Source organism: Plecotus auritus (genome assembly GCF_963455305.1).
Source record: "Plecotus auritus genome assembly, chromosome: 9".
Lineage (NCBI taxonomy): Eukaryota > Metazoa > Chordata > Mammalia > Chiroptera > Vespertilionidae > Plecotus > Plecotus auritus.
In genome coordinates, this window is record NC_137783.1 from 130784344 (window position 1) to 130801225 (window position 16882).

Below are 16882 nucleotides of genomic sequence, written 5' to 3' on the forward strand. Positions count from 1 at the left end.
GACTTTAACTGAAATTAAGAACCTAATGGCTTTAAGAACCAACTATAAAATATATAAAAAAAATCCAGTGAGAGAAAAAACTGAAAAGCTGGGGAGTAGAAGGCACAGACTATGAGAAGTTACTATGCAATAAAATTGGAGTCCCAGAAATAGAGGAGAGAGCAAAAGTAACAGATATATTTGAAGATATAATGGTTAAAAAGTTTATAAAACTAATGAAAGATAACTCAGACACAAATTCAGACAGTTCTATGAACCCAAGTAAGAGAAGTAGAAATAAAATTACATAGACACAATATAGCAAAAGTACTAAAATCCAAAGACAAAGAAAAAATATTTTAGGAGGCTGGAAGTCAGACTGCATTCAAGGGAGAAACACTTACAATGAAAATTGACTTCATCAACAACAAAAGGCAGAGGATAATTTTTTAAAAGAAAAGAACTCTAAATTGAAATTCTATACCCAGCAAAATAGTCTTTAAGAAAGAAAAGTAATATAAATACATCTTCAGATGCATAAAACTTTAAGAAAATTCAGCATTAGCATGCCCAGTGTAAAGGAAATGCAAAAGGTTCTTTAGAGGAAAGAAAAATTGTCTTGCATAAAGACAAAGAGATGCTGAAAAGATATAGAACAAAAATCTATAATAATAAAAGCGTAATATGCTAATTAGACCAGACAGCCGAACAACCTTCTGGATGTCTTTCCGGACGTCCTTCTAGATGAAGCTGGGGCTGCGAGGGCTGAGTAACCCGCTGCAGCTGCAAGGGCTGAGGCAAGCCGCCTCAGCTGCAAGGGCCGAGCCTCTTGCACGAATTTCATGCTTCGGGCCTCTAGTAGTAAATATGAATATGGTACAGACAATAAAAATAATATGCTATGGGTTTAATATATAAAGAAAAGTAAAGTATATTTTAACAATGATATACATGTCAAAAGAGGGTTAAAGGTGTTAAAGAATTTCAAGCTTCTAGCACTCGCTGAGAAGAGGGTGGAAATAACAAATAGTTATTTTGATAAACAGACTTTCATAAAGGAAGACTACATGTACAAAGGATAACTACTAAAGAATATAAAAAGAGTGTAGAGCTTTCCAGAGGTGAAAAAATGGGGCATTAAATATTACTCTATCATCTCAAAGGAAAGTTCTAACAAAAAGGAATTTAGAATAAGCAGGACATTTAGAAAGCAAATCACAAGATGGTAGATTTAAAGCCAACTACCAACAAATTCATTACACACATTAACTAAAATATAAAAACTGATAAACAGAACAAAAAAGCAAAACCCAATTATATGCTGTTTATAGGAGACATGTTTGAAATAAATATAAAGGTTTACTGTGAAAGAATTGGAAAAAAGATAAACATGAAAACACTAGGCAAAAGATAAATAGCATAGCTAGCTATATTAATGTTAAAATAAACTTAAGTTAAATATTACTAGAATAAGGGTATCTTATAATAAAAAGATGTAGAACTCTGACATATATAGATGTAAGAATATAATTTCAATAAAAGAAAGTTAAAATTGACAGAATAAAACAGGGTAACAAGCGGTAGGCAGAACACCCACTCCCCCTAAAGATGTCCAAGGCCTAGCCCCTGAAACCTGTGCATATGTTACATTGCATGGCAAAAGGGATTTTGCAGATGTAAATAACACCATGGAATTTTAAATTCTTCTTTTAGTATAAAACAAATCCCTTAATTTTTCAAGTTTTAGAAAATAATTTTATAAAGTATTAAAAATAAACGCAAAATTTACCAGTTTACATTTTTTTAACCCACAACTCAAGCATCCATCCACTCTGTGCACAGCAGTATTCTAGGGGCAATAAAAGGGATTCTTAACCTTAGAAACATGACTTTACTTTCTGAAGTTGGATCATCACCTTTTCCAGATTTTTTAAATAGGAAGAATACCTGCCCTAGCCAGTTTGGCTCAGTAGATAGAGTGTGGGTCTGTGGACTGAAGGATCCCAGGTTCAATTCTGGCCAAGGGCTTGTGCCCAGGTTGCAGGCTCGATCCCCAGTAGGGGGTGTGCAGGAAGCAGCTGATCAATGATTCTCTCTCATTATTGATGTTTCTCTCTCTCCCTCTCCCTTCCTTTCTGAAATCAACAAAAAATATATTTTTTTAAAAAAGAATTACATTTATTTTAAAAAACAAAATAGGGGGATTACCCAAGATCAGTGATTTTCAACCAGTGTGCCGAGGAATTTTTAAATATGCAAAACCTGACTATTTTATTAAGGGGTCATGGATACTGACCCCTTATCCTTTTGATTGTCAACTAAAAAAATGACAGCAGCCAACACAACAATAGCCAATAGGCGTGTATGAATAAAAATTATACGTTTGTGGTTTTTTTGTCAGATTGGCAAAAAATAAATCTTTTTGGTGTGCTGCAGAATTTTAATAATTAGTTTATTTGTGCCATGAGATAAGAAAGGTTGAAAATCGCTTTCCTAGATTATCCAGTGGGCTCAATCTAATAATGTGTTTAAAGCAGAGGACTTTCTCTAACTGTAAGCTACTGCTTACATGAGTCCAAAGGGAAGGTCAGGAAGATTCACAGCATGAAAAAATGATTTGACCTGTCATTGTTGGCTAGAGGATGAAGTGATGCAGAGGGCCACGTGCTAGGGAAAATGAGTGACCCCTAAAAACTTAGAATGACCTCCGGTCAAGAGCCAAATATAAAACATGGATCTCAGCCCTACAGTCACATAGAACTGAATTCCAGCTACCCGAATAAGTCTAGCAGCACATTCTCCCCTAGATCCTCCAAATAAGGGACTCAGCGGGCTCACACCTTGATTTTGGCTGTGTGAAACTCTAGCACTTTAACCTATTAAACCTGCTGGACTTCTGGCCTACAGAACTCTTTGTGGTAATATAGTTGATATGTTCATGCCAATTTGTTAGGGCAGCAATAGAAAACAGATACAAAATAGAAAAATCCACAATAATAGAGGGAATTTTAATAGGTTTCCTCAGTATTTGATAGAACATAAATTAAAACATAAGTCATTAAGAATAAGATGTGAAGACTATAAGCTAACTGGGCATAGAACAAGTATCCAGCAACTTCAGCAGATTAAAATCACACAAAATATTTTCTCTAAATATAATTCAACTAAACTAGAAATCAATAACCCAAAAAAAGGCTAGAATTTGCCACATGGATCAAAGAAGAAATTATAACAGAAATCCAAAAATATTTTTAACTAAATAATAATGAAAAATATGTATCAAAACCTGTAAAGTGAAAACTTTGTTTAAAAATGTTCCATGCACACTCATGAAGTAGATACCAAGTGATCTTCCAACAGAAAAAGAGTAAATTCTACACGATTAGATATTAAGAACAGCTTATTATGTATTAAAGAATGTGATATTCTTAATCATAATCTTTAGTCCTAAATAGATGTTAAATTTTAAAGAAAGAAGTAAAATTAATACATCAATAATGGGTGAAATAACTTAAAGGTTTTATTGTTGGAGATATTTAGGATATCAAGCACACTTGCTCTTGGACCTGTGAGAGATACTGGTTCATTGAAACCATTCTGAAGCTCATCTTCCCATTAATTCTCACAAAATAGCCAAACCTATTAAAAAATTAATTATTCTGTAGATTGATATATTAAGGAGACTGCTACATTTTACAAATGTTATTGTCTATACCAGTGGCTGGCAAACTGCGGCTCATGAGCCAGGGTTTGCCGCTCTGTTGACAAACTCATTAAGTTTGCTGACCACTGGTTTATACTAATAAAAGGGTAATATGCTAATTAGGCCAGGAGACCTTCTGGGAGACCTGGATGTCTTTCTGGACAAAACCATTGTGGCGGGGATGAGGCAGAGGTGGTTAGGGGCGAGCAGGATGGCAGGGGTGGGCAGTTGGGGGCGATCAGGCCGGCAGGGGAGGCAGATGGGGGTGAGCAGGCCAGCAAGAGGGGGCTGAAGGGGGTGAGTAGGCCGGCAAGAGGGGGCAGTTGGGGGCAATCAGGCCGGAATGGGGAGCAGATGGGGGTGAGCAGGCTGGCAGGGAGGGCAGTTGGGAGCAAGAAGGCCGGCAGGCAGAGTGGTTAGGGGTGATCAGGCAGGCAGGCAAGTGAGTGGTTAGAAGCCAGCAATCCTGGATTGCGAGAGGGAAGTCTGACTCCTGGATCGGCAGTTGGACATCCCCCGTGGGGTCCCATATTGGAGAGGGTGCAGGCCAAGCTGAGAGACACCTGCCCCTCCCCCTCCCCCCCCCCCCCCGCACAAATTTCATGCACCAGGCCACTAGTTTACTCAATAAAATAAAAGCCATACTCACAACAAGGAGTAGTCTGAACTGGTGCAAGTTGTGGAAAGGTCATAAACATAGAAACCCCTGGTAGATCGCTCTGCTTATCAGGTTCAGTAGTTTGGTCAGCCCAAACAACCACTTTTTTCCTCTCCACCAAATGTTCAATCTCTCTGAAGTCAGACTCAAAGGCAGCATTTGACAGGCCAGCTTCTTTTAATGAACAGTACTGTTTTCTCAGGGTTGGAAGTAAAGCATTCAATACTCTATATACAAAAGGTGACAAAGAAGGAGAGATAAATACTAAATTTTAAATACACTTTATAGTTCTATTTAACATCCAAAGTATTAGCAGGTAATTTAAATGATTCACTGTGTATATGTTCTCTTTAGAATATTTCAGTCAACTACCTCAACATATTCTTAACACTTTAAATACAGAGTGAAAGGAATCTTGGATCTGAATTACGAGCACCAAGCTATACTCTTAGTCTTCATTTGCTTCCATATGATCTTGGATAAGGGACAACTGAGGTTTCTCCTTTATTACTCGGGGATAAATTGGACAGCCACTACTTATAATAGGAAATTGTTTTGAGAACCGAATGAATTAAATACATATAAATGCTTTTTGCAAAGCATTATGTGATTCACAAACCAAAGATATTATAAGTTACTAAACATCATGGGATTAAAATGAAAAATTAATATACTCTGTCAAATGATGAGACTCATTTTTGGTATATGACATTTAAAAAACAACAAAAAAAGAGAGCTCAATTTTCCTTTCAGTAAGCTCTTCATGAGGTAAGGCAATGGCTTCCAAAGCTATTCCAAGGGGATTCAAGGAAATAAGTTGTGGACAAGAATGGTGGGTATGGGGAAATTGATGGGACACAACAGATTCTTGGCTCTGATTCAATGTTTTCCCTATTGTTGTTAATCAGAGTAGCAGTGAATATATCTTTTTATGTATTAGACCTCCACGTAAGTGCTGACTGAATAAATGCCACAGCTAAATAGTTATAAATTTATACACTCAATCAATGGTTCCTAACTTTTAAATCAAGGAAGATGTCATCAAAAAACATGAGTAATCTTGAAATGATTCAGTCCTGGTGTTGACGTATAACATCCAGAAGAATAGAACCGTTGGAAGTATAAATAGGTCAGTGGGAAAAGAATAGGCATTAATTTTAACATAAGGAAGTGATTGCTATATTACTTAGGAGCCTTAAATATTTAGATAGTTATATAAATAGTCTGTGATACTTTTCATTTTGGTGAAAATGGGGAGTACTTCATTTAAGCCAAATTGGGAACTATAGGAAAGTAAATAAAAACAATTATTTATTGAATATCTATACTAATCAGGCACAGTGCAGAGAAGTTACCTGTTATTCTTAGAAAGGCTTGCTAGCAAGGTTGGTCTGTAGCTGGCACATTGAACGTTGGATTTTTGACAGGGTTCTCATCATTTTCAGAATTGATAAGAGTGTCTCACTGTGCTTAAACGGTTTGTACAAACAATGTGGTTCATGCTGAATGAATAATTGCTTTCCTTCTGGGAAGTCTGTTTTTGGTACATACTAAGTACAGGGTGCCCAGAGGTGGCCAGAGGGAACCACAACCTATGTTACATATGTATGTATCTTATATGAATATATCTATGTACACATTCATTTATTATTATTTTGAAAACATAATGATCACCACAATAAGTCTAGTTAACATTCATCACCTCAAGTAGTTACAGAATTCATTTTTTCCTTGGGATGAGAATTTTTAAGATCTCTTTTAGTAATTTTCAAATACGCAATACAGTAATATTAACTAAAGTCACCATGCTGTATATTACATACCAATGACTTGTTTATTTCATACCTGGAAGTTTGTACTTTTTGACTCACTTCACGTCTTTCGCCCATGCCCACCTTCAGCCTCTGGCAACCAGCAATCTGTACTCTTTATCAATGAGCTTGTTTGTTTTGTTTTTCTAAGATTCCACATATGAGACCATATGGTGTTTGTCTTTTCCTGCCTGAGTTTTTACACTTAGAAAACTAAGACTTATGGGGAGGAGTCAATAGGAAAAAAAAAAGGGGACATCTGTAATACTTTCAACAATAAAGATAAATTAGAAAAATCATTTAGGCAAGGTTATACTGGAAATGTAAGCTAGAATTCAAGACCAATTCCAAAACCCTTACTTTTTCTACTATGACATTCTGCCTGTTTGTAATGCTTTGGTCACCTAACTTTTAAATAAGTAGGAATTAGAAATCTTTTTGTACATTTTGAGGCAAAAATTTATGTTAAGTGTACTAATCTCTTTGTCTTACATAGCAAATATAGTATGGTTAAAATAAATTAACGTGTTGCCCTGGCCGGGTGGTTTAGTAGATTGGAATGTCGACCCGTACACCAAAAAGTTGCAGGTTTGATTCCGGGTCAGGGCAGGTTTGATACCTAGGTTGTGGGGTGAAACCTGGTTGGGGCACGTGAGGGAAGTAACCCATTGATGTTTCTGTTTCTCTCTCTCTCTCCTCCCTTCCTTTCTCTCTTAAAAAAAAAAAGGCATATCCTCTAGTGAGGATTAAAACATAGTAATAAATAAATTAATTAATGATTCTTTAATAACTAGCTCTTGGAGGTAGATTAAGTGTTGGTTAATAAGTATTCAACGTCTGCTTAATGTACAGATATAGACAGCATGGGGAGATTAGGTTGAGCTTGTATTCACAGAAGAACAACTCCATAAAGTTTTTCCTTTCCCTTTTCTTCTTTTTAAAAATAACTATCTTACTATGATTTCTCTTAAATCATAAGTATGAAAAGTTAATTTCCAGTTATTTAAGAAAACTATTAGAACTCCAGCAGGAAGGCCTAAGAGAAGTAAATTTCTCATTTTTCTAGAGCATGAAAGTGACACCTAACCAACATATCCAAAGTAACAAAAATAAAGATTGTTATACTTTTTTACTATAATGTTATTACAGACTCAAATGATGTTACTAGTGAGCTAGTAGAGAGAGCATATAAGAGATACTGTACCATCACATACCTGGATACTTGATGTAAAATATATACACTTTTAGTAACTTCACTTTAATGATAGAACAATATTATTCTGGAGTTAAAATGCTTAAAAACTGCCTACTTAAATATTTAGTTAGCATTAATAGTGAGTGCCTCTAAGAGGGAAATGGATAGCTAGTAGACAAGTAGAGACAGATTCCTTTTCACAATATAGGTATCCTTTTCAATAGCACATGGCATATGTTACATAAAATAATTAATTAAAAATGCTTTCAAAACTATAAAGCACTTTAAAAAATTAGCTGGAGAAGAATCACATCTTTTATGCTTTCTCAATGCTTCCTGTGTATGCTTTCTGATGCTGGTAGACACTTAAAAATAATGTATCCTGTACTAGATAAAACTCAGTTTTCTGGCTTGGAAAAGTGAACTTCTATGTTTCAGGTTCCTTAGGTCTATAGAATAGGTCAACACATATACTCACGCCTCAGTCTGCCTATGTTGCTGTTCCTGAAGACAAGCTAGATCCATCACATGTTTAATTTGTGCTTTCAAATCATTGTTCTGGAGGTGCAAATGATGACAATGAAGATCTTTATTGAGTTCCTAGGGAAAACAATGTAAACTATACATCAGATTCCTTTAAGAATGTAAAAATTAAATCAATTTTAATAAAACTTAGTTTATATTGATGTTGATAGTTTTAATTCCTTAAATTATTTTTAAAAATTAATTTCAGAGAGAGAGGTAAGGAGGAATGGTGGGAGGGAAGAGGGAGGAGGAAAAAGGAGAGAGAGAGAGAGAGAGAGAGAGAGAACATCAATGTGAGACAGAGAGACATTCATTGACTGTCTCCTGGCCGAGGTTGAAATCCAAAACCTGCATATATGCATATATGCCCTGACTAGGAATGTAACCCACCACCCCTTGGTGTACGGGATGATTCTCCAACCAACTCAACCACTCCGGCCAGGGCCAACAGCTTTAATTTTCTTATCCTTGGAAACAGTTTGAAAAATAAGCATTCTGGCACAGGTATTTATTACTTACTAGTGGCCCAGTGCACACAATTCGTGCATGGGGGTTGGGTCAGGGGGGAGTGTCCCTCAGCCCAGCCTGCACCCTCTCCAATCTGTGACCCCTCGGACATCCCTCTCGCAATCCGGGACCGCTGGCTCCTAACTGCTCACCTGCCTGCCTGCCTGATCACCCCTAACCACTCTGCCTGCCGGCCTGCTCGCCCCCAACTGCCGCCCCCCCTTGCCAGCCTGATCGCCCCCAACTGGCCCCCCCGCTGGCCTGCTTGTCCCCAACTGCTGCCCCAGTGCCGGCCTGATTGCCCCCAACTGACCCCACTTCTGGCCTGCTCGCCCCCAACTGCCCCCCCCCCCCATGCCAGCCTGCTCACCCCAACTGCCCTCCCCTCCTGGCCTGATCACCTCTTCCTCAGCCCTGCCACCATGGACCTCTGGAAGGTCTCCCAGTGTAATTAGCATATTACCCTTTTATTAGTATAGATAAGTAAGATAAATTGCAAGTTTCCCCAGAAACAGGTCAGAAACTCACAACCAATTTTATTATGGTCACAGTTTCTTAGTTTATCCAACTTGTTCATTAGACTGTGAAAATACATGACTATGACCAGTTTTTCCTTAAATGTCACTTTTTTATGGAGGTTTTCCTTGGGCATTATATTTAAAGATGGATACTCTCCATCCCCAATAAGTCTTTGTCATAGCATTGATCAGTGACTGTTCATGTAGTTTCTGTATGTACTAGACTTTAAGGTTCAGCGCCAGAACAGAGGCTGTGTCAAACTAGTTCAGTGTTACTGCCCCTGTTTACAGTTGCATGTAATAACAATTTATTGCTTTAACCGGATCTTGGTATAAGCATCATCCTACAGAAAAAATGTGGAAAAGTCTTCTGTAGGCTCCCATTTTCCTAAGCTTCATGTGTGTAGGCCCAAGTGTTATCTAACCTACCCCCTAAAACTACTTATCTTTCCTCAGGCTTACTAAACCTGCAGTATGAAAAATGTGAGCTAAGTCGTTACACTGAAATGCTGGTAATAATACAATAGCATTCTTGAAATTTTTAATTGGGAAACTTTTAGTCAATAGAGTGAAAAGAAGTAGGGGGCTGAGACAACAATCCCATAAAGTAAGTGAGCTGTGCCTGGAGACATCCTCCTGGTGACAATTCCCATAATCCATTTTATCTTTTCAATATTCCTCCCAAAATGCAAGTAACCATTAATTCTCTAAAAGCTTAAAGTTGTTTTTTCATTTCTTTTAAAACAAATACTTTCTATGCCTGTAGTAGGCACCACGGCAGGAAAACAATGTCATTTAGTGTGTCCTAGATATATTAAAGTTGGGGCTTATTTACATGACTCATCATTATATTTGAAGACATACAACCAATATTTTAGAGAAAACTCTCTTTAGGAGTCAGTTATGATATGGATAGAGTACTGGCCTATGTCAGGTGATTTTAGAGATAGGCTCAGCCATAATACAAATGCAACCTTAAGCTAAAATTAAGGTCTTTATGGAGATGAATTTATCTGACTAAAATTAAGAGCTTGACAACATGATCTCTTTAGTGTTTTCCAGTTAGAAAATTCAATGATCCTGACAGTGCAAACATATTTGCTAAATACTCCATCTTTTCTCTTTAACCACAAAAAAAAAAAAAAAAATCCTTTCTTAAATGCTTCCCCTGTTTAATCTTATTCCTTTGTTTTAAATCACTCTTCTTTTAAAGAGGCAAGCCTTGATTGTATAATTATATTAGTCAATAATGGGCCTTGGCTAGCTTGTCATCTTTAAAAAACCAAGTTTACAACTTGAATCTTTTTTTTGTCTTGATATACTAATGATTAAGAGAGCATTGCCTATTCGAAGAAGTACAAGTAGGTTAGTAATGGCTGAAGTGAAAAATATAATGAGAGGTGATATATAAAACTTGAGGTATTCAGGTGTCATGCTAGGCCTAGGAAATCATAATAGAGAGATTATATTAGAGAGAAAAGCACTGAACAGTGTGCTATGATCAGAGTTACATTTTACAAAGCTCATTTCAGTTGCAGTGGAGAGAATGAATTGCAGTGCAATATGAATGAAGGCAGAAAGACCAAATGCAGCAGTCCACTAATGGAAGCAGGAGTCTGATTTAGGATAGGAAGCAGTGGGAGATAGAGAAAAGTGAATAGGTTTGAGACGTGAAGAGGTAGATAATACAGGAGGGTACAGGAAAAAAGAGTACCCCTTTGAAAGTCAAAGTAGCAGGTCTGTGTCTAGAGTTGTATGACTGTGGATAAGTCCTTTTACAAACTTATATCTCAGTTTTCTTACATAGGGAATAATGGCTTATAAAAAGATACTTTAGATGTAAAAATAGCCATAGGAAAAAGAACTGAGAGTAGAATTAGGGTGGCAAGAATGAAAACAGTCTAATTTTTCCAAATTATAATCATGCTTCAAAACACAAGGACTTAAACAAATCAGATCCAGGTTCATATTCAGGTGGGGGAAAGTTCTGCTTAAGAGAGTTTTAAAAGACAGATTGCTACTAAAATTCTATTTGACTATATTAAAAAATTTTAATTTACTGAAAATAAATCTAAACAATTTTAACTTCAAAAATGCTACTAAGTAGAACAAAAGGCAAAAACAAATTAGTAATAATAATAATAATGCCAGAAAGAATACCCTACCATTTTTTAAATTGGGAGTTTATGATAAATATGAGAAAGCAAAGGAAAACTAGGTAATTTCTACAATATTTTCCACTCTTTAATACTAAATAAGTTCTTAAGTACTTTCCTGAGTCATAAATTACAATGTTGATTAAACAGGCAAACGTATTATGAGTATAATATAAATTAGATAAGGCTATTGTGATGAAAATACTCCAGTAATAACATTTAAAAACTTATATATATATTAATTTTTTAATGAATGTACTAATGCCACTTGAACCATACACCTAAAAATGATTAAAATGATAAATTTTATGTTACATTTTACTACATGCACAAAATTTTTTAGCTCTTCATGAAAAAGCTTTTGCTCACTCGAAGAGCTAAATATTCTATTAGAAAATCATTAGCATAATAGTAATAAAGAAACTAAAGAATCTAGTAGTTATTGTAAAATAAAGTAAAAAAAAAATTTAATTCTAACAAAAACACTGATAATTTCTGTCATTTAGACAATGATTGTCTTGAGATTAAGACTGCTTTAGATATACATGGTCTTTAGCAAATAAATGAAACTCATTATAAATAAGTAAAACCAAAAGCTATGATAAACATTCAACATCTGTTAACTTTCCAAGAGAATCAGTGCTTGCACACTGAATAAGCAACACTCCTTTGGCCAGACATATCAGCTGTTTTCTCTGAAACTTTGGCTTGGGTACTCTGATGGAGACTGTTGCATTTTATGATGAGCCTCTACAGTTTTAGATGCCTCAAGCCTAGCATGGAATTTCAAAAGTTACATTTTCAGTCTACTGCTTTTCTTGAAATTAAAAGATTCTTGGATTAGATACCAAAATTAGCTGATACATAGTAAAAAAATTTCAGAAAAGCAACATCAAAGTAAAGTTGCTCCTCCTTTAAAAAAATAAAGATGCTGGCCAAGTGACTTGGCTGGAGAGTTGACCCATACACCAAAAGGTTGCAGGTTTGATCCTGGTTGGGGCATGTACTAGTATGTGAGGCAACCAATCAATGCTTCTCTCTCTCTCCCCCTCCCCACCCCCATCCTCCCTCTCTCTAAAATCAATAAACATATCCTCAGGTGAGGATAAAGAAAAAAACTGTGTAAAGAAGTTCTTTTAAAGTATTAGGTATTTGAGTCAAAATCAGTTCCTTTGGCCCTGGCCAGTTTGTTCAGTGGTTAGAGCATTGGCCCGCTGACCAAAGGGTCACGGGTTGGATCCCCAGTCAGGGGCATGTACTTTGGTTGCAGGTTCAATCCTGGGCTCTGGTCAGGGAACGTGAGGGAGGCAAACAGTTGATATGTCTCTCTCACATCGATGTTTCTCTCTCTCTCTCTCTCCCCCTCCCCCCTTCTACTCGCTCTAAAAATCAATGGGAAAATATCCTCAGGTGAGGATTACTAACAAAAAAACAGAATAACATTTGAAAGTAACTTTACTCTTCTGAAAGTAAAGGCGAATCTAGTAGGCAATTAGTGATGCAGGTGATATGTTCTGTTAAAAACATAAAATTTGTCAATTAAATCTCAGAGAAATGGAGCAATAGTTTTCTTATGAAAAATATATACTCAAGAACAAAGACAATGAGTTCAAAGAGCTCAGTTCTTACAAAATAAATCTGAATATACAGGTACACTTTGTTTTATTGTGCTCTGGAGACACTGTGCTTTCATCAACATTGAGGCAATACTCTCCCACCAGCAAAAAAATTATGACTCAATGAGGGCTCAGATGAGGGCTAGCATCTTTTTTTTTTGTAATACTTTCAAATTAAGTTATAAACATTTTATTATATATTATGCTACTGCATACAAGGACTATAATACAGTATCAACATAATATTCATATGGACTGGGAAAAATTTGTTACTTGCTTTATTGCGATATTTGCTTAATTGTAGTGGTTTGAAAATGAACAACTCCAAGACCATGTGGATTCCTGCAACAGAGAGGAATTGACAGCATTGCTCCAGCCATGAAGACAGAAGAGAAACAGTCCAGAGATGGAAGACGCTGACGACGCCTTGCCATACTAGCAGTCAGCAGCTGTGCGTCGCTGCAGGTTGCCCAGGACCAAACCAGAGAGGGTGGGACCTGCATTACCACCATTTGTCCACCATCCAGAACTGAAATATCATTGCTGACATGTACACATAAGGAACATTTGACATTGAAACTGGGACTCAAAAGAACTGTTGGCCCAGAAAGAAACTCACTACAGCCCTAACCAGTTTGGCTCAGTAGATAGAGCGTCGGCCTGCCGACTGAAAGGTCCCAGGTTCGATTCCGTTCAAGGGCATGTACCTTGGTTGTGGGCACATCCCCAGTGGGAGGTGTGCAGGAGGCAGCTGATTAATGTTTCTCTCTCATCGATGTTTCTAACTCTCTATCCTTCTCCCTTCCTCTCTGTAAAAAATCAATAAAATATATTTAAAAAACAAAAACAAAAAAACATACAAAACTCACTACAGACTGATTCATTTGCCTCTCAGCATAACCATTATTGCTTGTCTCATTTTCAGTTCTTATAAGTGTATTTATAGTATCACATGATCTCACTCATCTAGGGGAAATAATGAACATGAACTGATGAACAAAAACACACCCGGAGACAGGGAAGCGTTGATCAGACTGTCAAACCTCAGAGGGAAGGTAGGGGAGGGTGGGAGTAAGGGGGAGAGATCAACCAAAGGACTTGTGTGCATGCATATAAGCCTAACCAGTGGTCACAGACAACAGGGTGATGGGGGCATGCGTGGGGAGGGGTTTGGGATGGGAATGGGGAGATGAGGACAAATATGTGATACCTTAATCAATAAAGAAATTAATGAGAAAAAAAAAAGGAAAGAAAATGAACCCACAATGTCTCTGAGGTATACACTTTTGTACCTTTGGAATATCACCATTTTGACCTAAGAGTCTCATTTCGGTTTCGACACGATGGAGCCAATTAGTATTCTCATCAAATTGCTTCAATTCTTCTTCCCTTTTCTTCTGTAAGTAGCAGCGACGAGTTTTCAACATTGCAAGTCTATGATCTCGTTTGCAAGTGGCCTGAAAAATAATGCATTTAAGTTAATTAGGAAAACTGATACATGTGACATTAGTAAAAAAGTATATTTTCTTATAAGTGTGCAACTGCAGTCTATTAAGTAAGACTACACTTTCGTACTTAAAGTTATATCTTCTCTAAAATCTCACAATACTACTGCTTACAGGAAAATAAAAACTGAGTTGTGAGTTATTTTATAAAATTACATGTTGAGAGTTTGTGGCTTTCAGGAACAGAATGGCCAAACTGAAGACTATAAATAACTTTCGTGTATGAGTGTGTTAAAATACATTCCTTTAAATGTTTCATTTGAAAATTCCATACACTGTCTGGTAAGTCCCATGATTTTCTTACTAAGAATTAAAATAGATGCACGTCCTATTCTTGTCTTCACTCCAGTGTGAAAGATGTGAAGAAACAGTGTTTCATTGTTCTGGTTTTACCTATAAGGCCTTTAGGTTGGCTCGTGTAAGTAACAGGAAATAGAGCTTATATTGGAACGGTCATAAATATCTGATCTTGCTTGATGCATAATGGATATTCCAAATATTTTCGGTGTTTTAACCTAGGCCTGAAATGAGATAAAAACTGGCCTTTTGGTTTCTTACCCCAAGCCAAGGGTCTTGCACACTTTCATAGAAACTGTGGGCTAGAGCAGCTTGACCTGTCTGGGCTATCTGCCAAAAAGACACTGAACTTGATGATCATCCATTATGATGGCTGGACCTGAGACAACAGATCCCTATGAATCAAAATATGCTCCTGCAGCTGATTTTGGAAGTAGAAAACTACATGAAAACACAGCTGAGGTGGTGGTCTAAGAGGACTTGGAAGTAATAAGAGAAAGCTTTTTAATAAATAATATATGAATGTATCTCATTCAATACTCATGTAATTAAATTACATAAATACATAAAAATAAAATTAACCTGATCCTCAATGAATACCAAAACTGAGGCAAATAGTTATCTAGTATTTTCAAAATGTTTATTTTCCACTCTTTGGTGCACGAATTTGTGCAAGGGTGGGGTCCGGCTGGCCTGCCCCGATAGGGGCCCATCAGTCCTGCCTCTAGTGAGGATAATAATATTATATAGTTCATAGAATTTTCTGAGAACTGAATGAGTTGATATACATTAAGTACTTAAAACATTGCCTAGTATTGTATCTATAAAGCGAATTTTTTAATTCAGTAACTAAACTTTAATTTCTGGATATTTCATTTGTTTTTTTCTCAGATATGAATGTTCTTTTATCTTTGATTCATTTATTGTTAATTCATTTTGATGACTTTATTCATTTTTAAACTTTTTATCAGATTGCTCTATTAGCTAAAGTTTTGGGTATTATGTCATATTTGCTAAGCTGTTGATTTGTTTATGATGAACTGCTCCACCACATTTTTTGAATTTTGGATAGTAAGTTCTCATTGGTGGTTTAAGTTGAGGGTCTATTTTACTAGGCTCATTTTGCGTTGCTTCTGCCCAGGTCTCCATAGATTATCACTGGTCTGATACCATTTTCTATGTTAATTTCTCATCTTAGAAATTTGCTAAACAAAACACAATATTGTAAAAATTCAAACCTCAAATCCTATGAAAAGTATGTCTATAATGAAAGTCTTCCAATGAGACATTTTTCCTTATTACTTGGGCTAGTTGGTAAGATATTTTTTCCTGGTGCACTCCCAATATGAAGGATGCAGGCCTCTGAGGTTCCCAGCTTTATGTGGTGGCTGTCATTTCTAATCCCCTGCCTTCCTTGGGTCCATTACCTAAATAGTGGTGTACATCTAAGGCAAGGAAGTAGGAGTGTTTTGTGTGTGTGGAAAGGGAGGGCAGTGTACTATTGCACTAAATAAAACCAACTCAAGGTTGGTTTGCTTTTCTTAGCACCATGCTATGGAAATTCTAATAATGTCAGTGATAAAATATTCTTAACTAGGGAAAAAATTGCCATTGGTCTAAGTTGCCCGCATCTGGCGTAGACTGCTCCCCCTGCCCCACCTTTGGTACTCAACTCTCCTTGAGTGTGTTAGCTTCATTCATGTTAGACATTTCAATAACCCTCACAGAAGTAAGCTGCCACTGATTTTCTTTCTTGTACAATAAACTATGCCTTTATAATAATGCTTACTACATTTCCTCCGGAACTGCCAGGTGGCTGTTGAGAACGGGTGATTATGTAACACTGCCTTTCAAATTTCTAGAACGGTAAGTTCCCATGGTTTATATTTTCTAAAATTTAATTAAAAAGTTGTTAAATACCTTTTCTACTTTGTCTTCAGAACACATCATTTCTATCTGTTTATGGCACTGTTGTTGATAGAATGACTTAAGTTCATTTTCTTTAAGTAACATTTCTAGCTTTAGATATTCTTTCCTAATTTCTTCTCGATTCTGGAACAAGCAGTTCAGAATTTCTTGATATCTACAAAAAATAAACACATAAAAAGGCACTAATTTTGTGATATATGATAGAGTTTACTCAATGAAATGCATGAACAAAAAAATATAACACTCAGAATAAGACTCAATAATAAACGGCAAATTGGTTCAAGTGACTGTTTTTTAACTTACAAAAATATTTGGAAATGGCTATTAACTATTTTTACTATACTTCTCTCCTTCAAGAAAAATCATGTTATGAAAGATATAAGTACTATAAGGCCTCTGTTATTAGACTGCATTTTGCTTACCAAAAATAAAATACTTATTTGTAGGAAATAGGTTATAATCTGAACCTGTACTATCCCAATT

General features: G+C 36.3%; 1 protein-coding gene across 1 annotated transcript in view; it reads right to left on the reverse strand.

Annotated features, from left to right (window-relative positions):
• The window catches only part of KIF18A (kinesin family member 18A), a gene marked incomplete at its 3' end in the record, with an annotated part of 80673 nt that overhangs the window by 35164 nt on the left and 28627 nt on the right, over window positions 1-16882 (reverse strand). Inside the window, exons 11-14 of the mRNA XM_080642031.1 lie at window positions 16391-16553; window positions 13961-14125; window positions 7825-7946; window positions 4332-4567 (exon numbers count right to left, since the gene is read on the reverse strand). Of these exons, the coding sequence (XP_080498157.1) occupies window positions 4332-4567; window positions 7825-7946; window positions 13961-14125; window positions 16391-16553 (686 nt within the window). The remainder of the gene's footprint in view (window positions 1-4331; window positions 4568-7824; window positions 7947-13960; window positions 14126-16390; window positions 16554-16882) is intronic.